Genomic DNA, 24,090 nt, shown 5'->3' with positions numbered 1-24,090 from the left:
TTACCTAGCAGCCACTCTTCCATTTGAATTAGTGACTTGCTTGTCAGTCACTCAGCATGGTTTATCAGGACCTCATGTGATGTTCACTCATTTGTTTGAAAGCTTTATGCTCAGTGTGATTATAATGATAATCATTTGATAATGCTTATGTATAGTGTTATGTTTTCTTGCTGGGCTTTGGCTCATGGGTGCTATGGTGCAGGTAAAGGAAAAGAAAAGCTCACCTAGCCTTGAGTGGAGAGCTTAGGTGGTGATGTGTACATATGCGGCCGCTTGACCACCACGGCCAAGGAGTTCTCAAAGGAACTAGGGGTTCACCCTATTTTTGCCGCTTAGGTCGGCGGGTTTGTAAATTTAAAACATTAATGACCATTTTGTACTGAGAACAACTTGTAAATGTTTTGATTAGCTCTGCAGAGCAGTTTGTAATGAAAATATCCATTTCCTTTTTTATTGGTTTTATACCTTAACCTGTTAATTACACTTAGAGCACGTTTTTGACCAAAGGACTCGGGTAGCGAGTCAAATTTCCGATCCACCGTTCACCGTAACTGTTCTGGGGTAACCAGGGCGTTACAATGGTCCTAATGAAGAGGCTGATAATTTCGAGGGAGATATTGACATAAACAATCACAAATATCTTGAAGAGATTTAGATACCTGCAAATATAAAAAATAATGAGATCTCAATTAATTATGTCAATACAGGAAAAGAATGGGACCGACTTGAAGTAGTTGTTGACAATATTTTTTCTTATAATGTAGCACTAGAAATTGTAAATGAAAATGAGGATCTTGAACCTAAATCTGTTAAAGAGTGTCAAATAGAAAAGATTGGCCAAATTGGAAAGAAGCAATTCAATCATGGATACAAATGGGTGTTTGTGCGAAAAAGAAATGAGAAAAATGAAGTTGTAAGATACAAAGCATGACTTGTAGCACAAGGCTTTTCTCAAAGACCAGGTTTTGATTATGAAGAGACATATTCTCTTGTGGTGGATGCAGTTACATTGAGATATTTGATTAGCCTGGTTGTTCATGAAAATCTTGATATGCATTTAATGGATGTAGTCACAGCCTATTTGTATGGATCACTATATAGTGATATTTACATGAGAGTCCCTGAAGGATTCAAGATGCGTGATGCATATAATTTAATTCATCGTGAAATGTACTCAATTAAACTACAAAGATCATTGTATGGACTAAAACAATCTGGGCGCATGTGGTACAATCGACTTAGTGAATATTTGTTAAAAGAATGTTATCAAAATGATCATATTTTCCCCTGTGTTTTCATTAAAAGATCAGGTTTTGAGTTTGTTATCGAGTTGTATATGTTGATGACTTAAATATTATTGGAACTCTTGAAAAACATTCAGAAGCTATAGAATATCTAAAGAAAGAGTTCGAGATGAAAGATCATGGAAAAACAAAAAAAATTCTTGGTTTACAAATAGAGCATTTAAAGGGTGGAATCTTTATTCATCAATCAACATAAGTTGGAAAAATTTTGAAACGATTTTATATGGACAAATCACACCCATTGAGTAGTCCAATGATGGTTAGATCACTTGATGTGAAAAAGGATCCCTTCCGACCTAGAGAAGAACATGAAGAGCTCCTTGGTCCTGAAGTGCCATATCTTAGTGCAATAAGAGCCTTAATTTATCTTGCTAACTGCACAAGACCTGATATAGCATTTTCTGTAAATTTGTTAGCAAGATATAACTCTGCTCCAACATGTAGACATTGGAAAGGGATTATGCATATACTGTGCTATCTTCAGGGTACTATTGATAAAGGGTTATTCTATTCAAATAAATGTGGGTCACAACTAGTTGGTTATGCAGATGCAGGATATTTATCTGATCCACATAAAGCTAGATCTCAAATAAGTTATTTGTTCACATGCGGTGACACTGCAATATCTTGGCGTTCAACAAAGTAAACTCTACCTACTACTTCTTTAAATCATACTGAAATACTTGCAATTCATGAGGCAAGTGGAGAATGTGTATGGTTGAGATCAATAACACAACATATCTAGGGAGCATGTGGGTTAACACTCAATAAAGAAGTACCAACAGTTCTCTACATCATGTATCACTCAACTAAAAGGAGGGTACATTAAAGGAGATAGAACCAAACACATTTCACCAAAAAAAAAAAAAAATTCACACATGACCTTCAAAAGAGTGGTGATATTGATGTTCATCAAATTCGATTAAGTGACAATCTTGCAGACTTATTTACAAAGTCATTACCAACATTAACGTTTGAGAAGATGGTACATAAGATCAAAATGCGTCGATTAAAGGATCTTCAAGAGCGTCGAAATGAAGGGGAGTAAATACACACTGCATTCTTTTTCCCTTGGCCGAGTTTTTATCCCACTGAGTTTTTCTGGCAAGGTTTTTAATGAGGCATTTTTCATGGAAATCCAAGGGGGGTTGTTATAAATATTATATATATTGATGTCCATAATAATGAAGAATCACTAGGTTACCCAAAGTAAAATATCAGCATTAATTCTTGATTGTATAAAGAATAGTTACTTGTTTTCCTTAGGGCATATTTCTCTGTATAAATAAGGGTCATTTCTCCATTGAAATGAGACACGAGATTTACTCTCCTTTTGCATTACTATTTATTTATCTCTTTCTCTCCTTTTATATTTTATTTTATTCTCAATAACTTCATAACAAATATTTATTTAACCTATAGTTTTTCAAACTAAAAATATATAGTTAAATAATTAATTAATTCATAATTAATCAATTTCCCGTAACTATACATAATTATTTCATTGCCTTAGAAAATTAAATCATTTGCAATTAAGTCCTTCTCTCTACAAATCTTACTTTTGATATCCTTACCTTTGACCGTGTAGGATAGAGGTGATCTGGGGACCATGGACCTATAATTCGAAGCTCCAATAAACCAAATTATTAATTAAACTCTTTAATCTAATAATATTATTTATTAATTCCATGATTACTTCACTATAAATATGGAATTGCACTCTAAGTATTTATAGAATTATATTTACAGAGTAATCTCTTGTAGTTCATTGATATAATCAATAAATGTAGTTATGTCCTCCATTTATTAGTTCGTTAATTAGATCTGGTCAAGATTACCATTTTACCCTTATAATTACCTCTTGATCCTTAAGTACCATTAATTCACTAGTGAATAATTAATATATAATTAAATTACAGATTTGAGCTCAATAACTATTCAATACTAGAATTAACCCTTAAGAGAGCCAATATTCGATCCGTTGGGAAAATATGGATTCCATTATTGTAATTCATGTTCCCAGCCATTCATGATATTAAATCTCCAAAACAATACTCATTAGCCTCATTATAGTAAGAAACCTTAACGAGTGAATCAAAAGATCCAATAACACAAACAGGAGTTAATGAATACTCAGGATTTAGACTGATCTACAAATGATCATCTATTATGATAAGAATTAAATCTTTATGTAAAACGACAAGTTTATAAAAATAATTAATGTAATATCCATTTTCCCAAAATGGTAGTTTTGTAATTTTGCTACTGAGGGCATTTTTGTTTTTTTGCATATTTTTTTGAAATCGGATATGTATGATTTTCAATGGCAATAAAATTCATGGTTTCTTGTGTTTGAATTTTTGTGGGATCGCGGCGTGAGAATAATGTCAAGTGAATAAATAACGGCTCGGGTTAAGTTGTTATTTGTTTAATTACAAATTATTATTATGGGCATAATTGCAATAATAATATGCATGAAACTATTTTATCTTATGATGTGTAATTTTTATGGTTTTCCATAATATTATTATTATTTAATTGAATTAAATAATAATAACTAATTGAATTTGTAAAAAGACCATAATACCCTCAAATTTGGGATTGTTCAACGGGCATATTAGAGACTTTACTTTAATTATTTCATATGATTAAAAACCACAAATAATTGGCTAATTTTTTGAAATCCAGCTAATGATATCAGTTGTGGAATTGTTCCACGTTATTTTTTTTTTTAAATTAAATTTTTATAAAAGAAACTCCTTAGAAAGAGGATCTTAACACTTCAAATGCTAACTTACTTCTAAACCTTTTTAAATTGTGTTTACCATGATAATCTGAAGGAAAAAAATCGTGGGGTTGAGAGAAGAACCGAGAATTGATGAGAGAGAGAAAGTTCTATCGTTTTTTTTAGAAAAAAAGACAGAATTTTTGAGTTCTTGCTTTGGGAAAATTCTGAGTAGTTTTGGGTTGTCTAGGCTATCTAGGGAAGAAAGGAAACTCTTTCAACGTGGGAAATACAAGTGTAAGGTCCCAAATCGTGGTTCTCCATTTTTATCCAATAAAATGCATATTTTTGGATAATTTCATATTTGAGGGAGTTGGCATGAGTTTTGGGTTCATGTAAGGTTTTGGTTTAGGTTGGGGGATTCCAAGAATCACCTTTGACATGGAAAATCGAAGCTTGAAGGTTTAGAACACGAATTGCAAATTTTTACACCATTAAAACTGGTGTACCTTCGAACGGAGGGTTTTCAATCATTTTCTTGGGTTGTTCTTGGTTGGGAAGGAGTGCTGGATGTTGTAGGGTCATTTTCCAATAGAAAGGAGGCTTCAAACGCCGTTAGGGATGCTGGGAAGAGGCTACCGGCGCCGGAGAAGAATGGCCGTTGCGATAACTTCGACGAACCCGATCTGGGTATTTCTGGAGGTTTTTTCTCAAATATATTTCTGGTTTTAGATTCTATATGACTTTTAAGGTTTATTGGTGAAGTTGCAGAATGTTTTGATATTTCCTTGAATTGCTATGATTTATTGAAGATTAAATAGAGATTAATTCTTAAAAATATTTTTATTATTCAGAAAAATATAAATTTTTATTTGAATGACCTCTGTATGATTTAGAATGGCTTTGTATTTTTAGATTTAAGCTTTGATCATGTTTGATATTTTTCTGGAATTATTTTCCTTTAAATATGTGATTCAAAGAGATAAATGTAGAAAATTATTTAAAGTATTCTAAATATTTTTGGGAATTTTTGTATGTGCTTAAAATGATATTCTAAGGCTCTCTATATTTTTATTAAAAATTTGTATCATTTGTGTAATTTCCATGATTTATGTGGCTTATTCTATATTTTAATTTTGAAGAATATTAATGCTATTGTTTAGAACCCTAGGTAATTTTTGTGTGTTACTATAGGGTGTGGAAACCGGTCTGTACAGTTAGATTTTATTTTTAATAGTATATGTATTTTTCTTGAATTAATTAGCTTTTCTATTAAATTAATTAAGAAAATTATTTATTTTTTCCAGAAAATTCTAAACTAATTTATAAGTTTATTTTGGCTTTTTGAACGGTTTTGTATGATAAGTTTGAATTTTGGGTTAATTGTATATTTATTTTGAATTATTTGGATTTTATTTGGGAAATTGAGGAAAAATAATTTATAAATGTTAAAAATTATTTTCCTGTACTTATATGAGAATTTGCTGATTATTTAGGGTTTTGAAAAGTTATTTGTTAAATTTTGTTGTCATATGATAATTTTTAGAAAATTATTGAGTATTTATGTAATTATGATATTAAGGGCATTTTGGTAATTTTTCACATAAAAAGTATTTATATGAATTCATGTTTTACGTTAAAAACATCCTTGTTTGTGCATGTAATATTATGGTTTGAACCTTTGTGAAAAATGATTTTAATTTACATGCCATGCACGTTAAAATTTCATGGTTAAAGTATTTCGAGAATTAGGGTTTTATTTACGCCAATTTTTACTTTTTTCTGAATTTTCGATGTGTAATTGGACATCTAGGAGCTAGAGGTCATCAAGGTGACACAACAAGTGGTTTAGGACACGTCAGCGGACAACGTGCTACTTAAGGTAAGAAGAGTGTACATCTGCGCACAGTTATGTGTACAACCTTGCTTTCTTGTTTGTTTAATTATGTAATTATATTCGTGAGCATAATTGTTGCATTATGTAATTATATGATTATGAGGATAGTGTTAGGGATTTTAGTTAGTAGACATGCTTAGATGATTGAGTTGGCGTGCTACTAGATTCTAGCTGCTTGTGTGAGTATAGCACTTGCAGGAATTATCTTGGCTGTGTATAACTCAGGAAAATAGGATGTCACCACGGAACTGCCGAGTGTGAGTACAGTGCAGGCAAGACAACGATGTATCAAGGGAACGGCCGAGTGTGTGTACAGCGCATGCTTGACTAGGTGTCACCGTGGGAACGCCGAGTGTGGGTACAACGCAGGCAAGGCAGATTACATTTCATGTCCGATCAACATGACTTGTTAGTATTTACGTGTGTAAGTATAACACACATTATGTTAGTGTGATATTGTATTTGTATATTGCATGATGATTATTATGTTTATGATGCTTATTTATGTTTAGTAGAAAGTTTATGTTTTCTGGTTTGGGGAGTTATGTCCTACATAGCTCTTCTTATGGGGCGTTAGCTCACGGGTACTCTGTGTACAGGTAAAGGCAAAGCGAAGCAGTGAGTGGTGCGGGCTCGAGGAATGGACAAAACATGTTATAGGCTGGGCTCTTGTTATTTTATGTTTTTAGAAATAAATGTCATGTTTTAATTTTCAAACTTGAATGATTATTTTCTTTATGTTGTTGTTATTAAACATAGCGTCCAACATTTTTATTTTTAAATAATGCGATCTCATTGTCTATTTAAATTTTAAATAAATATTTTCTTTTAGTGTCTTAAAGTATTTATTTGTTTATTATTTAAATGGACTCCCTAGGTAACGTCTTGGGAAATCGGGGCGTTACAATTTATTCTTATCGGTTATGTCATATATAATCTCTATTATATATAACACATTTACTAAGATGTCTATCCACATCAATAATCTGAACATAGATCTCTTGCATTTTGTATTCTTAGTAAACCGCACTAGTAACAATTTATTAAATATTCCTTACTTTAATATGTTACTGAATATTTTGTTATTATATACGATCTTAATTCTCTCATACTAATACAAGATCATATTATCATGAATGAATAAGAAATTTTCTTGATATTATTATATAATTAATTCAAAAAATAATTATAATTTTCAAATATAATAAAATTGTTCTTTTTATTTAATTCAATAAAATGTCTTAACATGCTTTTAGGGCATTAACCTAACACTAGCATGGTACGTTTCAGAACTTTACCCCCATCCATCAGATCATTGTTCACCCATTGAGATTCCCCATTTTGTTTCTTTGGCTAAGAATTATGCCTGTCCTGTAGAGTATCCACCCTTTGGTCATTTTCCATCATCATTTCCATAGAAATGGGTCGTGTTGGACCACTATGATCACCCAATCCTCCTTGAGATTGTTTGTTGCTGCTAAGTACTTCTTTTTGGTCCTTTGTAATCCCCTTACTTGTTTATGTTCTCATTGTAGTCACCTTGGATATGCACCTGTTGTTGTCTCTTAAAGAACTTTTTCCTTTGTTGTCATCAATACTTTGGCCATAATGAAACCCATCAGGAATCGAATTATCAATTTTCAACCATGACCCATAAGCTTGAGCTATTTTTCCTTACCCATTAGTCACCGTAATCACGCTTTCTTCACATACTCGGGTATCATGTCCTATTCGACCACAAGAAAAGCACATATACAACAATCTTTCATATTTGAAAGGAACCCAAACTTTCCTTCCCTCCGATGGTAACAAGAATTCAGGACAGAGGATAATGAATTGAAATTCTCACTTGAAATTTAAAGTAGCCATTGACCACTATACGTTGTACCTCCGGACCTTGAGTAGTCAATGTTATATTATTTTATAATATAATGTTTTAGATTAAATAAATGTGAGAAAGAGTGTCACATATTGTAACATATAATAGAGAGTTACAATATTTAGATATATGAGAAATATCCAAATATGTAACATATTTGGTGTTACAAATTCAGCTACAAATTTGTAACTTTCAAATGTTGCCCTTTATTGTGTAGATTTGTTGTTACACAATATTGTGATGAATTTCTTAAAACCATATGTGAAATGTCTATTAGAGAAATGATTTTAACCCTAATATTGTGTTTTGGGGGTTACAAAATCAATTGGGAGGGTGTTTGAACCGTTTTGAAAAATAGCACAGATTTATGTGCTGAATTTGGTCAGTGGTTGCGGCCACATGTTGGTGGCCGCAGCCTTGGAGGCAGAGAGCAGTGACCGCGACCACTGATGTCCCTAGCCGCGACCACAGGTGTAAAACTGACCAAATTTTAGTTTTTTCCAACTTTGTTGAATGGCTCCAAAAACCCAAATAACTTCCAAATCTCATTTTTAATTCCATAAACATCCAATTAATCATTGGTAACAGCCATGAGGGTTGGTGGAATATGAAATTCAAAGAGTGTGTCTAAACTCTATAAATAGGAGCCTATTGCTCACTTGAAAGACACAGTTTTTCTATCCACTAGAGCACTTGGCTAGAAACACCTAGAGGCTTGATTATTCCAGAAAGCATTTCCAAAATCTGTAAGAGATCCCTTAGTGCTTGAGTTAGGGGGAAATAAGCTTTTGGACAAAGGTTTCAAACCTTGTTCAAGTTGGTGATCCCCAACACTCTTCACTTTGGTTGTGTGAGTGAGAGTTTCTTATTGTTTTGTTCTTATTCTTATTTTTCTTCTATTGCTTTTCTTCTCATCATTCTTGTTATATTTACTTGTATCTTTGTTTAGAGTTGTAATCTTTATTTTATTTGTTTCAAACACTTCACTTTATTTGTATCCTTTTGCTCAGAGTTGTATTTCTCTATTCTCTTTTTCTATTTCTTCGTTTGTTTATTTGTATTTTCAATTATAGAGTTGTAACACTTTATTTAGTCAATCATTGTCTATTGTATATTTTGCATAGAGTTGTAATTTTATTACCATTCCCATTGAGGCAGATTTATTTTTCCTAACATTCAAAAGCTTACCCTTTGTTTGTTTCAATGGAAGGTGAGACCATCAAGATTATGAATCAAGACCTAGTGAAGTTGGATAGGTTTGATGGGTCCAATTTCACTAGATGGCAAGACAAGGTGAGATTCCTTTTGACCACTCTCAAAATTGCCTACATTCTAGAGTCCACTCTAGAACCTCTCCCAACGCCATCCGACAAGTACACTCCCGAGGAGGTGGATAAAAGAAGGAAGAGGGAGGAGGACAATCTCCTTTGTTAGGGTCATATCCTCAACACACTTTCCGATAGGCTTTATGACCCCTACACTGAGACCAAATCGGCAAAGGAGATATGGGACGCACTTGAGACAAAATTCAAGGCGGAAGAGGAAGGTACCAAATTTTTTTTGATATCTCAATACTTTGATTTCAAATTTTTGGTGATAAACCTATTCTTCCTCAAATACATGAATTGCAAATAATTGTTAACAAATTGAAAGTGTTAAAGATTGAGCTCCCCGAGGCCTTTCAAGTTGGTGTTATAGTGGCTAAATTACCACCAACTTGGAAGAGTTATGGAAAAGAATCATTCATAAAAATGAGAATTATTCTTTGGAGGAAATCCAAAAACATATTCGAATCGATATGTAGAGAGAAACTTGTGGAGGGATCGAATGGAGAGACTTCCAAAGCAAACGCGGTGTCACAACCAAAACATCCCAAAAACAAAGGAAAAAGGGTAATGAGAAATTCTTGGGTCCAAGAACCAACCCAAACAAGTTTAAGGGCGAGAAAGGTCCTTAAAGGGTCACTATGCTAGAGAGTGTAGGCATAGAAAAGGCCAACAAGGACCTAAGATGAACGCAACTCAAGAGGAAAACATAGTTGCTACCCTTAGTGAGGTGAATGCGGTCCAAGGCAAGGTGAAAGGGTGGTAGTATGATACATATGCCACCGTCCATGTCACCTATGACAAATCATTGTTCAAGACCTTTAAAGGGTCAAAGGGCAACCATGAAATTCAAATGGGAAATGAGGGCAAATCCAAGGTACTTGGCAAAGGTACCATTGAAGTTTTTTTCACCTCCGGCAAGAAAGTTACATTAGTGAATGTACTTTATGTTCCCAAAATGAGTAGAAACTTGGTAAGTGGTGATTTGCTCGACAAGCCCGGCATTAAAGCCGTTTTTGAGTCCGATAAACTTATACTTACCAAATCAAATATATTTTTGGGAAAGGGGTACTCTTGTGAGGGTATGGTTAAATTGTGCACCAATGATGTAACTTTTAATGTTATCAATAAAAATGTTAATTCTGCGTATATAGTTGAGTATGATTCTTTATTTTTGTGGCATCTTAGACTATCTCATATAGTTTTTTCAACCATGAAAAGAGTAGTAAAATGTGGTATGATTGCATGCAATATTAAAAATTATGGTAAATGTAAAACATGTGTTAAGGCAAAAATGATTAAGAAACTATTTCCTAGTGTAGAAAGATCATCTAATTTACTAGATTTAATCCATAGTGATCTTTGTGAATTAAATGGTGTTTTAACTAGAGGTGGTAAAATGTATTTTCTTACTTTTATAGATGATTTTAGTAGATATACCTATGTGTTTCTTTTAAAGCATAAAGATGAAACTTTTGATGCTTTTAAATTATATAAATTAGAAGTTGAAAACCAACTAAATAAAAAGATTAAGGTGCTAAGAAGTGATAGAGGAGGAGAGTACTTCTCTAATGAATTCAATACATTTTGTGAAGAAAATTGTATAATTCATGAGTGCACCACACCTTATACACCCACAACACAATGGTGTTGCCGAAAGGAAAACTAGGACTTATCTAGAGATGATAAATTCTATGTTGGTGTTTTCTAAGTTGAATTTCAACTTATGGGGTGAAGCGTTATTAACCGCTTGTCACATTCTTAATTGAATACTGATGAAGAAAAATGAGATATCTCCATATGAGTTATGGAAAGGAAGAAAACCCAACATAGGGTACTTCAAAGTGTGGGGGTGTCTTGCATATTGCAAGAAAAACGAACCTAATAGAACAAAGTTAGGTTCAAGAGCCATAAAGTGTGCTTTTGTTGGTTATGCCAACAATAGTAAAGCTTATAGGCTATTAGACTTAGAGTCTTATATTGTGATTGAATCTAGAGAAGTTGAATTTTTCGAGAATATGTTATGTGACAACAATTCTCAAGCTTCAACATCTCTAAAGGAGAATTTGTTATATGAGAACAATTCTCATGCTTCTACATCCAAAGTTGATTCTCAAGAGGAGAATTCTCAAAATAATGTAAAGAAACCCTTTGAACTTAGAAGAAGTCAAAGGCTTAAAAAGGAGAAAAGTCTAGTAGTGGATGAGATAGATTCTCAACGAATTTCATTCTACATGGTTGTAACGCCCTAATTTCTCATAAATTACCGAGAACACATCGTTGGATCATAATCATAAATATTGCTCTTTTATTGAATAAAAACTTGAAAATAAATACATGGATCCATGGTTTTACAAAAATAAAATAATTGTCTTTAAGATAAAAATGAGCAACATTTAAATAAAAATTTAAAATAAATATGCTTTATTAAAAAATAGGCCTGCTATATCTTTCTCGACTATATGGTCCCCATGAGTACATCACGAAGCTCCTAGGTTCCACTCGCCACCGACCTTTCTATCATCAATTTTCTGCACAACAACATCATAAGGGGTGAGCTTCTAAGCCCAGTAAGGAAAATACAAACAAGAGTTAGTCATATAATCAAACATAACATAAATTCACAAGAGCCATACAAACACAAAACTCTAGGTCATATTATAGCTTAAGTCATAATTCTAAATCATAATCTAAGTCATAGATCATAGGTCATAAGTCATAGTCGTAACTATAGGTCATGTATCATAATCATAACTATAATAACAAGTAAGATATTATAAAAAGATAAGTGTTTATACAGGGGTAGCAATTAAGCCCCGGACAAAAGTCCGTCATACATCAGACATCACTTAGGTCCGTCATAAAGTTTTAGCAACCGAGCCTACTGGACATAGGTCCGTCATACATCATTGGAAACCTTAGGTCCAGACACTTTTACCCCTTTATTGTACTTTAAATGTTAGATTATACAAACATAAACTAGATCTTAAACTACATAAACTAGATCATAATACTAAACTACCTAATTTTCCTTACCAAAAATTGGGATATTGGAGACAAGAGCGAGATTGAAACTCCTAAGACCAAACATAAAGAAACCATAAGTTTCTAAAGAAATGAAGTTGAAGAGAAGATCTAAACCATTGGTATAAGAACTTACGTCACTATCACAAGTTAGGATTTGAAGAAAAATGAAAGAATAATAGAAACTATAGTGAAATAAACCTAAAGATAATGAATACCTTGGATAGCTTAGAACCTCAATCTATAACTCGAACACCGAAATCACACAAAAACTTAGATTGGAAAGCTTTTAAACCCAAAACCCTAGTGTTTCACTCTAGAATAATCTTAGAAGCTTGGAGGCTCTGAACTGTGCTTGAATGATGAAAAATGGCTGAGTGAAGGGTCCTATTTATAGAGTTCAAGGAGTGAAACTAACTCCCATTTCAATGAATAAATAAATGATTAAAAATTGAATTATCTATTCAACAGATGCCAAAAACTCAGTCAAAGACGTTCAGGAACGAGTCAAGGTTGTTGAGGGTTATTTCTAGTTCAAAATTCAACGAAGTTTCAAATATGGCCACTTGAGCTGATATATCGCCTAGGATAGGCGATATATCACCCCTACCATGATTCTGAGGGTTCGTGGTTTCGTTCGTGCGAAGACGACGTGTTTTCTGTATCAATCATAGGCGATATATCGACCCTTATAGCTGCGATATATCAGCATACGCTGATATTTTAAACACGTTTTTGCACATTTCAGGATAATTTTGAAATTGATTAAAACTACTTTGACTGAGTAAAACGTGATCCTAACAGACAATGGAAGGTTCTAGAGCTTCTAGATCTTTCTCTTAATTAAACTATTCATCAAAAATACTTAAATCCTTAATAAACATACATGTGACAAGTGTCACATTCTTAATTATTCTATCTAAACCTTAGGTTATAATAAATAATATTCTTAGGACCAACTATATTAATCAAACCTTATGTTAAAATTAATATTTCTAAACCATAGGTTAAACTTATAAAATCCATAACTATTTCTACGAGTTTCCAACTAAATCCCGGCTTGTACCAATATCCACTAAAACTAAAATTCTACAGCTACTACTACTACTATCTTTCTATGTAAAATTTCAAGATGCTACAATTCTCCCCTACTTAAAAGAATTTCGTCATCAAAATTTACTTACCAAACATCTCGGGATACTGTTCCCTTATATATTCCTCCAATTCCCATGTGGCCTCTCTTTCTGTGCTATTGCTCCACAAGATTTTAACCATAGGGACACTTTTGGACCTTAACTCCTTAGTTCCCCGCTCTAGAACGTATACTGGCTATTCTTCATAACTGAAATCTTGTTTTAACTCTAGAGCCTCGTAATCGAGCACATGGGGTGGATCTGATATGTGTTTTCTCAACATCGATACATGAAAAACGTTATGTGTTTCAGCCAATAATGGCGGTAAAGCCAACCGATATGCTACATGCCCTACTTTGTCCAATATCTCAAACGGACCTATAAACCTCAGGCTTAACTTTCCTTTTGTTCTGAAATGCATAATCCTCTTCATCGGAGAAACTTTGAGAAAGAATTGATCACCTACTATAAACTCAACATTCCGCCTCTTAGCGTCGACAAAGCTCTTCTGGTAACTTTGAGAGGAAATCATTCATTGTCTTATCTTTTCTACTGGCTCAGTTGCTTCTCTTACAGCCTCAGGTCCTAAATATCGTCTTTCATCAACCTCATCCCAATGAAGTGGTGATCGGCACTTCCTTCCATATAGCATCTCATAAGGCGCCATGCCTATCGTTTCCTGATAAATTTTGTTGTAAAAGAATTCTATCAATGTAAGATATTTGCTCCGTGATCCTGAGAAATCTAAAGCACATGCCCTCAACATATCTTCTAATATATGTATGGTACGTTCTGACTGACCATCAGTTTGAGGGTGGAATGTTGTACTTAGTTTTAACTTAGTGCCCATTGCACGCTGTAGACCTTCCTAGAACTTTGATGTGAAAACTGATCCTCTATCAGAGACTATCGTCTTTGGAACTCCATGTAGTCTCACTATCTCTGCCATGTAAAGCTCTGCATACTGCTCAGCATTATAAACTATTCTTACCTGCAAGAAGCGAGCAGATTTTATGAGTCTGTCTACTATCACCCAAACAGAGTCATGCTGCTTGGTGGTCCTTGGTAATCCCATCATGAAGTCCATTGCTATATCTTCCCATTTCCATTCGGGAATCTCCAATGGTTGCAAAGTTCCAGCGGGTCTCTGATGTTCAGCCTTAACTTGTTGACATGTAAGGCATTTTGCTACAAATTTTGAGATGTCTTTCTTCATCCCCGACAACCAGGACATTGTCTTGACATCATTGTACATCTTGGTCGATCCTGAGTGAAGTGAATACGGAGTAGTGTGCGCTTCCTTCATAATACTTTCTCTTAATTCACCACTTTCGGGCACACATACTCGGTTTCTATATCGTAGCATGCCTTCATTTGTCAAGGAGAAATCAACATTCTCTGAGCTTTGTAGTGCTGCCTTCATCTTAAGAAAAACTCGTCTTCTTATTTTTTCTCTTTTATTTCCTCCATTAGTGTTGACTTGATTGTGAGGTCAGCTAGTTTTCCATTTATTAGCTCAATTCCTGACCTCTTAATATCATCTTGTAAGTGTTGAGCTATCCCCTTAAGTGTGGATAAGCTTCCATAACGCCACCTACTAAGTGCGTCTGCCACGACGTTAGAATTTCCTAGATGATACAAGATCTCACAATCATAGTCCTTTACTAATTCCAGCCACCTCCGCTACCTCATATTGAGCTCCTTCTGCGTAAAGAAGTACTTTAGAATTTTGTGATCTGTATAGATTTCACACTTTTCTCTGTACAGATAATGCCTCCAAATCTTGAGAGCGAAAACCACCGCTGCTAATTTTAAGTCATGGGTCGAATACCGCTGTTTATACTCCTCTAGCTATCTCGAGGCATATGCAACCACTTTTTCATCTTGCATCCAAGTCCCTGCTTCGACACATCGCAATACATTACAAACTTGCCCTTATCATTTGGGACACATAGAACTGGGGTTGAAATGAGTTTGTCCTTTAACGTTTGGAAGCTTTCTTCGCACTTCTTCATCCATAGAAATTTCTGTTGCTTCCACGTTAAATTTCATAAGGGTGTAGCTATTTTGGAGAACCCTTCAACAAATCGTCTATAGTATCCTGCCAACCCCAGAAAACTTCTCACCTCCATGGAACTCTTGGGTTTGGGCCAGTCCTTTACTGCTTTGATCTTTGTTGGATCTACTTCTACGCCATTTTTAGACACAATGTGTCCTAGAAATGCCACCTTATCTAGCCAAAATTCACATTTCTTAAACTTAGTGTTACACCCAGATTTCGGGCATGAGGAATTATGATCCCGAAATCTAGGCTCGTTAGGTGTATTCTCGAAATATGCACAGTCCTCGTATGATCCTCCAATCAGACAGTTTTGTTGTAAATGACAATCTCGTGAGCTCGAGTAGTATGTAGCCTCGAAGATGCTCCGAGCTTATGAGGTAAGCTCGCAACAGCAAAGGGTTCAAAACTTGTATATATTTCCTGATGTATCTCTTGCCCTTAGACAAGATGATCCGAGCCTGAGAAGCATAAGCTCGAATATGATGACTTCATTAATAATTACTTGTTAGGAGTAAAGGCGAAGCAAGAATGACGAGCTCGTGATTGGCAAATAATCTCGAAGGCATAATAAACCCAGTATCTAAGCTAGTCGGTTACGTGTGAATGCATTTATTGTTGTAAAATCCCTATGTTTAAGGGAAATGATGTAATTAGTTACCCAATCCCACATTCTATGGGATATTATCGTGCACGTAGAAAATAATGCATTAAGTGGCATTATAGCATTTGATTCACAGAATATCTTCCCGAAATATGTGGGAAAGAATTCTGAAACCTTCTCTATAAATAGAGAAGGAAACTCCATTTGTAAAGGACTGAAATCTAGAGATCTTGAGAGAAAACTTTGGGCAACTATTCTCTGAAAAGTTTCCAGAAGACTCCCAAGCGCTTATAACACAGACTCGTGGACTAGGTAGATTTAACAGCTGAACCACGTAAAAAGATCATGTTTTCATCTTCTTATTCATTTCCTCTGATATATTCTTGTTTAATTGCTCTCCTTTTTAAGTTGATAAAAAATGACATCAATAGTTTGGTGCTTTCATTGAGAGCCATTAAACAGTACGTGAGTCTGTTTAGTCAGCGAGCCTCTCAAATTAGCAATGGCTGCAAATGATCCCAATATACCCGAGGAGGAAATTCTAGATGAGGATGAATACCCCCGGCACCCTAGAAAGCAGCCTATGGTAAATTCTGATGCCCATGAGAGACGTGACTCGTCTAACTCTCGGGGACCACCTGCTCCCAGGTCCGACAAGGATAAGTACTACAATCCCGAGAGATATGTTCCAATCATGGAATTCAAGAATCTCTAATTGCATAAACAATTGGCAGAAGCCACAAAGTGCAATGAGGAGCTAGCCAGACTAGCTGCAGAAGCACAAGCGGCTCAAGCCCCGCCTCCGGAAGATACCCAGGCTCCGCCTCCGCGGGACGCCAGGTCCCACCACGCAAGCCTAGGGGGCGATCTCATAAGAACGCGACCACTAGAAGGGTGGAGCAAGTGTTGCCACCAGCATCGCATCATGTTCCACCGAGACCCCAGAGAAGTAACCAGGCTGAAGGTGCTGCCAACCCGACTGCAGAGGCACAGGTGGGAGTAGGGAATAACCGAGCCCCCTTAGTGGCTCGGACCCAAAATCCTGGTGCCACGCAGAATGTACCAGAACCTGATCGGGAAAATTTGGGGCCATCTAGGCCCCACAATGGAAGGCAGCCACTTTCTCCAATAAGACACCCGCCATCACTAATAAGGCATCCCTCGCCAGTTCGGAGGGATGTGCAACCGGCCCACCAAGAAAGGGATAGGCGAACTGGGCGTAAACATGGAAATGAGGAGGCCGCCCAAGAACGTAGGGCTCCTCAGTCTACGAGGAGCCAAATGTCACAGTCTCAAACTATCGAGACGAGGAGACCAACAGGAAACCCATCTCATAATAATCATGCAATGAGCCATGTCAGCAAAATCTCGGATTATACTAGGTCTGTAAGTATATATAACACGGAGCCCAGAAATGCCAGAAATAGAGGAGATCACCCAGATCTACGAGAACATTTAAACCATAATCGAGGACTTGATAATCCCTCGAATCCAGATCTGCGAGATCATCTGAATGGTCGCAAGCAACCAATTTACAATCCTGCACCGAGACGGGGAACTGGAGTTGTAATCAACGATAACCAGCTCCCTCCGAGCATTCAGACTCTTGCAGAATGAGCGCAGTCGTGAAAGGGATGAAGAGTTCGATGAAGAACTCGAGGGTTTAGGATCCCTCATGTCCCACCATTTGAAGAGAATTCTGATCCATACAGCCATCTGAGTACATTCAACACAATTAAGCGCATCAGCAATGTGGGCTATGAGCTTAGGTGTATGCTGTTCCCAGCCTCTCTCACGGGACCAGCAAAAAACTGGTTTGAAAAATACAAGAGACATTCGATTGCTCCTGGGATCAATTGTCGAGAGATTTTAAGAAATAATTCAAAGCCATGGTCGGCATTAGGCTCGAGGCTTCAGCCTTGACCAATGTCCGGCAACAGCCAAATGAGTCACTAAAAGGTTACCTCACAAGGTTTAACTTAGAAGTCGCTCGAGCTCGAGATGCCGACGATAGTGGCCACTTAATGGCCGTTTGAGCCGGAGTATTGCCTCAAAGTCCTCTCTAGGAAGATTTGCAAAAAAAGCCCGTAAGGTCCTTAACCAAGTTCAATCGAAGAGCTCAGAGGTTTGTTAATGTAGAAGAGGCGAGGTCATCAATGAATATGACCTCTTAGCCCATAAGTACAACAACAAAAGCAAACTCTTCCTCGACCTCGGCGGACCCAACGACTTCAAAACCCCCCAAGGAAAATCCTTCTAAGAGAAAGAAAAATGAGGCAAATAACCCCGAGGCGGATGGAAGAAAGAAGAAAATAGGGGAAAGATACTTATCCTTATACAAGGTGTATACCGAGCTCAATGAATCTCGAGAGAATATCTACCTGGCTAATGAAAATCAGGTCCCTTTCAGATGACCTGATCCCATGAGGAACCAAAAGGCGAAAAGGGATTCTAGCAAATATTGTAGATTCCACAGAGATATCAGACATATAATCGATGAGTGTAGAAAATTAAAGGATGAGATCGAAGGATTGATCTTGAGGGGGTATTTGGTCAGTATGTAAGAAACCGAAACCCCAATCAGGCTTCCACCAGCCAGAGGGCAGCAGCTACACCACCTGCCCAGAACAATAACTCCTGAGCTCGAGAAGATGAACGACCCTATCCGATTGATGGAGAAGATGTTATAACCATCTTAGGGGGACCCCATATCGCGGGATCGGGGAAGAATGCCCAAAAAAGATATGTGAATGAGTTAAAGACTGGTGATGGATCTCCCTACGAACCCGAACACAGAACTCCAAAACAACAAAGGGTTGAGACTCAACCAATAACTTTCACTGAAGACGACGCGTCTCATGTACAGTTCCCTCATAATGACCCTCTGATCATCACCCTTCAGCTCGCGAACAAGAGGGAACACTGAGTTCTAATTGGCAATGGGAGCTCGGTGAATATCCTCTATAAGGCTACTTTAGAAAAGATGGGACTCGTGCTTCGCGACCTAAAAGCATGTGCAACTACGTTGTATGGATTTTCAGGAGAAGGGATTGCCTGCATGGGATCCATCAAACTTCCTGTGACCTTGGGAGACTACCCGGTCTATATAACCAGGATGATGGAGTTCATGATGGTGGATCTTCCATCGGCCTATAACGTACTGCTTGGGAGACCCGCCTTAGTAGGGTTGGGGGCAGTTTTGTCCGTTAGGCATTTGGCCATCAAGTTCCCGACTTCTAGTGGCATCGGGACTCTAAAAGGGGACCAGCTCGTGGGGAGGGAATGCTATAGCATTTCCGTTAGAGGGAAAAAACAAACAAGTGCACAGGCACTTGTCATAATTCGGAATAAGGATGGCATGATCTTTGAAATTGACAAAGAAATCGACCTTAGAGTAGAGGAATGAGTTGACCTTGAGCCCTTGGAGGAGCTCGAAGAGGTCGATCCCCCAAAGACCGTGAAGGTGGGGAAAAATCTTTTTGAAAAAGCAAAATAGCAATTAATTTGCTTTTTAAAGAAAAACTAGGATGTTTTCGCATAGTCACATTCGGACATGGTAGGGATAAGTCCAAATGTAATGAGCCATGCACTCAATATTGACAAGAGCTTCCCCTTGAAGCAGCAGAAATGTAGACTCCTGGATGATGATAGAAAGAAAGCCTTAAAGGAAGAGGTCGACAGGTTAAAGGCAAATCAGTTCATACGAGATGCCTTCTATCCTGATTGGATCGCCAATCCGGTATTGGTCCCGAAACCCAACGGAACGTGGCGAACTTGCATCAATTACTCCGACCTCAACAAGGCATCCACAAAAGATTGTTTTCCCTACCTCGGATCGATCAGCTCGTAGATGCCACAGCTGGGCATGGTCTTATGTCATTTATGGATGCTTATTCTGGATATAACTAGATCACCATGCATGCACCGGACCAAGAGCATACGAGCTTTGTAACCGATAAAGGGTTGTATTGTTACAATGTTATGCCCTTCAGACTTAAAAATGCCAGAGCAACGTACCAAAGGCTTGTGAACAGAATGTTCTCCAAGCAGATAGGTAATAACATGGAAGTTAATGTTGATGATATGTTGGTCAAATCTTAACATAACGATAACCATGTAGACGACCTCGAAGAATGCTTTGCTGTGCTACGGAAGTACAACATGAAACTCAACCCCCAAAAATGCTCTTTTGGAATGTCGTCGGGGAAGTTTCTGGGCTTCATCGTAAACGCGCGAGGAATAGAGGTTAATCCTGACAATATCTTGGCATTAATTGATATGCCCTCACCTCGAAAACATAAAGATGTTCAGAGTTTAATTGGATGGATGGCGACATTAAGTAGGTTTGTTTCTAAATCTATAGACCGATGTCTTCCCTTCTTCAACCATTTGAAAGGAGGCAAAAAATTTGAATGGACGAAGGAATGCGAGCTCGCATTCCAAGACCTAAAGAAACACCTCGCGGAACCTTCGATCTTGTCAAAACCTATCACAGGAGAAGTCTTATACTTGTATCTCGCTACAACCGAGCACGCTATCAGTGTTGTGCTCGTCCGAGAAGACAAGAAGGTACAAAAACCAGTATACTATGTCAGCAAGAGGTCACTGGGGGCAGAATCGAGATATCCATTAATGGAAAAACTGGCTCCCAGCCTGATCCATTCATCTTGAAAGCTCCGACCTTACTTCCAAGCGCACCCTATCCATGTACTGACTGACCAACCGCTGCGACAAGTCTTGCTCAAACCAGAGGCCTCGGGCAGATTGTTAAAATGGGTTGTTGAACTTGGATAGTTCGAGATCACTTATCATCTGAGAACGAATATAAAGGGGCAGGCCCTGGCAGACTTCATTGTGGAATGTACAGGAGTATCCGATGACGAAGTTATAACCCCAGCCCATGAGCTGTGGAAACTTTACGTCGATGGATCTTCCAATGAAAATGGATCGGGGGCAGGAATCATATTGATCACTCCAACAGGAAATTGATTTCACTTCGCCTTAAGATTTAGCTTCGAAGCATCTAATAACGAGGCTGAGTACGAAGCTCTATTGGCAGGACTCCGAATAGCCAAGGAACTCAAGGCCAAAGCAATACATTGGTACAGTGACTCGTAGTTGGTGGTCAACCAAATCCTAGGGGAATATTAGGCTCGTGGCATAAGGATGGACACGTATTTAGAAAAAGCTAAAGCGGCGCTCGAACATTTCGAGTTCTATGCAATAGAGTAGGTTCCCCGAGAACAAAACGCAAATGCAGACGCTTTAGCCAGGCTCGCCACGTCCAGCGAAGTCGATATGCTATATGTAGTACCGATAGAGCACTTGTCGACTCCCAGTATTAGCGAGCTTGAAAAGGAAGATGTATTCATGATTGACTTCGAACCAACCTAGATGACCTCAATAGGTGATATATTTGTGATGCACGTTCCGAGACGGTCCTAGGGAGCAAATAAGTTTAAAAGTCACAACGGCATTTAATACCCGGCTCGGGAGGAGCCTAGGGGTATTTTGGTAATATTCTTAGGTGATCGGGAATTATTGAATAGTGATTAGAAATAGCAATGGTTTAAACATGTCGGGAGTAAATGGGGATTTTTAGGTACACTTGAGGATTTAGCGGGGTGTGTCAAAAGACAAAATTGCCCTTGGAAGGGTTTGAGAACTTGAGTTAGCTTAAAGGGTATTGAGGTCATTTTAGGCAGGTGGATATGCTCAATTAGGGGGTTGGGACTCTAGAATCAGCTAGTAAAAGAAGATAGAAGAACAAAAAGGGAACCTAATCTCTCTGCCTCTCTCTATCGATGCTCTCTGTCTTCCTCTCTAAGATGACTGGTTTTGAAGGATTCTAGGTTAGAGTTCAAGGGATTCAAGGCTGGGAATTGGGGGATTGACCTAGGCTCAAAGGTAAGTCTTATTCAGTATCTTGACTGAATTCTGCAGAGAAATAGTAAGGTTAATAGCTGATTTGTGTGGTTGTTTGGTGGGTTCTTGGGGATGAAGCTTGCCTAGGTTCAGTTTGGGAATAAGAGGGATTTGCTTGGAGTTGGACCTAGAGAAGGCTTAGGGGCGAATTTCTACTTGAGGTAAGGGTTTTATGCATCTCTATTGTGTATTAGCTGTTGTGGTTCAAGTTTCTGGTTTATTGGTTTAAGTTTTATAAAGTTTTAAGTCAATTTGTGAATTGGGGATTTGATTGTGTGTTTAGGCTTGTTGTTGGTGTTTCTGAGTTGTTAGAGGGTCTGTGTGGGGTTTTGAATTGAATTTGGGACTTGGGTATGATTTGGGGTTGATTTGGGAGTGTTTTGGCTCAGGGAAAATGCAGAAGAAAACCCAGAATTCTGGGTTCACGAAGGGGCGTCGCAACCCTGTTCTTCTGCGCCGCGGCGCAGGCATGCATCAGGATCAAGAAAGGGCTCTGGGCGCCGCGGCCCTAGGCAATTTTTGAGAGTGTAATTTTGCATTTTTGGGCTTTTGCTCTGGGGGCTCGGGGGATGGCTCCAATACATTGTTTTAGGGAATTAGAGGTCCCGAGAGCTCGGGATTGGTTCCGGGAGATGGTTTCAAATCGGTTATTAATGGGGATGCTATTTGTGTGTTGTGACTAGGCTCGGATTAGAGGACCGTGCTCGAGGGTTCAGTGCTTAAGAAGCTCGGGACACAGGTAAGAAAACTACTGTCTTCCACAGAGCTTGTATGCAGGGTTGAGCCCTATATGATTGTGTTGAAGGGCGTAGCCCCTTTGATTGGTTTGTTCATAATTATTATTTGCTTTATTATGCTATGTATGCATATGTGTAAATGTTCGGCAAGAGCCAGAAATGGTAAGGGACCAAAAACGGCGTTAGGCACGAGGAGTGCAAGGCCGAGAGCGGCAAGGGGCTGAGAGTAGCGTTGTGCACGTGGAGTGCGAGCTGCCAGGGTGAGAACCTAAAGGATACCTGGGATATCCTCACGGTGTGGACCTCGAACCCAGGGCATGGTAAAGCGCCTGGGATGGCATGGCCGTATGTGTTTAGCTTGTTGTTGGCCTGCTTAACTAATAAGTGTTTGTTGTGCATGTGTTATCTGCTTGTGAGGGTTTTCTTGCTGGGCTTCAGCTCACGGGTGCTCTGTGGTGCAGGTAAGGGCAAGGGGAAAGTCAACCAACCATGAGTACAGAGAGCGTGAAGCAGCGCGTACATGTTTGGCCTGCCTGGCTGCCACAGCCAGTGGTTTTTGGAAGATGGTTGTATTAAAACCTAGATTTTGTCGTCTAGTCGATTTGATTTGTAAATCATATATTGTAAATATTTCTAAACAGTATCTTGGGATCCCAAGTGTCAAACACTCAATGATTTATAGTAAATGGAATTATTTTCAAAGTTTATTTCACTGTTTATGATTTAATTACACTTTTGACCTAAAACCTCGATTAGCGAGTTAAATGCACCTTTAAAACTCACTTAGTAACGGCTCTAAGGAAGTAGGGCGTTACAACAAGCATGTCATTTTTTACAACATTTTTATTAATAAAATATTCAATTTTGATCAAATCTCATTCTTGTTTTTATATGTTGTATTTTTTGCAAACTCTCTAGATTTAATAACCTATGGTCACACTCATAGGATATTAAGGGGGCATCAGTGGTATACTTACCATAAGTTTGAAAAAATAAATAACATTTAAAATAAGTGTCTAGATATAACCAGATACGCGAGTTAAGATAATTTGGACATAACCAGATTATTTAAAAATAAGTGTCTAGATATAACCAGATGCGCGAGCTAAGACAATTTGGATGTAACTAGATTATTTAAAAATGAGTGTCTAGACATAACTAGATACATGAGTTAAGATAATTTGGACATAACCAAATTATTTAAAAATAAGTGTCTGGATATAACTAGATGCGCAAGCTAAGACAATTTGGATGTAACCGGATTATTTAAAAATGAGTGTCTGGACATAACCACATACACGAGTTAATATGATCTAGACGTAACTAGATTAAAAGAATATAAGTGTATGGATTACAAACCAAACACGACTTAAATAGGTTTGGAACAAACTAGCTAAAACTGATCGACACAAGTGGGAGAAAGATAAACCTACTTCGAGCTAAGTCGATACCGAGGCTGGAGTATTTTGCAACAAAAG

The 24,090-nt window shown here is 37.4% G+C and overlaps 1 protein-coding gene across 1 annotated transcript; it reads left to right on the top strand.

The window, feature by feature from the left end:
- The first annotated feature begins 1,527 nt into the window (after positions 1-1,527).
- LOC133785735 (secreted RxLR effector protein 161-like) lies at positions 1,528-1,950 on the top strand. Its single transcript, XM_062224949.1, has one exon. It carries the CDS (start codon positions 1,528-1,530, stop codon positions 1,948-1,950), a length of 423 nt encoding a protein of 140 aa, XP_062080933.1.
- Positions 1,951-24,090: the final 22,140 nt, after the last annotated feature.

The sequence above is a fragment of the Humulus lupulus genome, chromosome 6 (assembly GCF_963169125.1).
Source record: "Humulus lupulus chromosome 6, drHumLupu1.1, whole genome shotgun sequence".
Classification (NCBI taxonomy): domain Eukaryota; kingdom Viridiplantae; phylum Streptophyta; class Magnoliopsida; order Rosales; family Cannabaceae; genus Humulus; species Humulus lupulus.
This window is presented reverse-complemented; position numbering and strand designations above follow the sequence as displayed.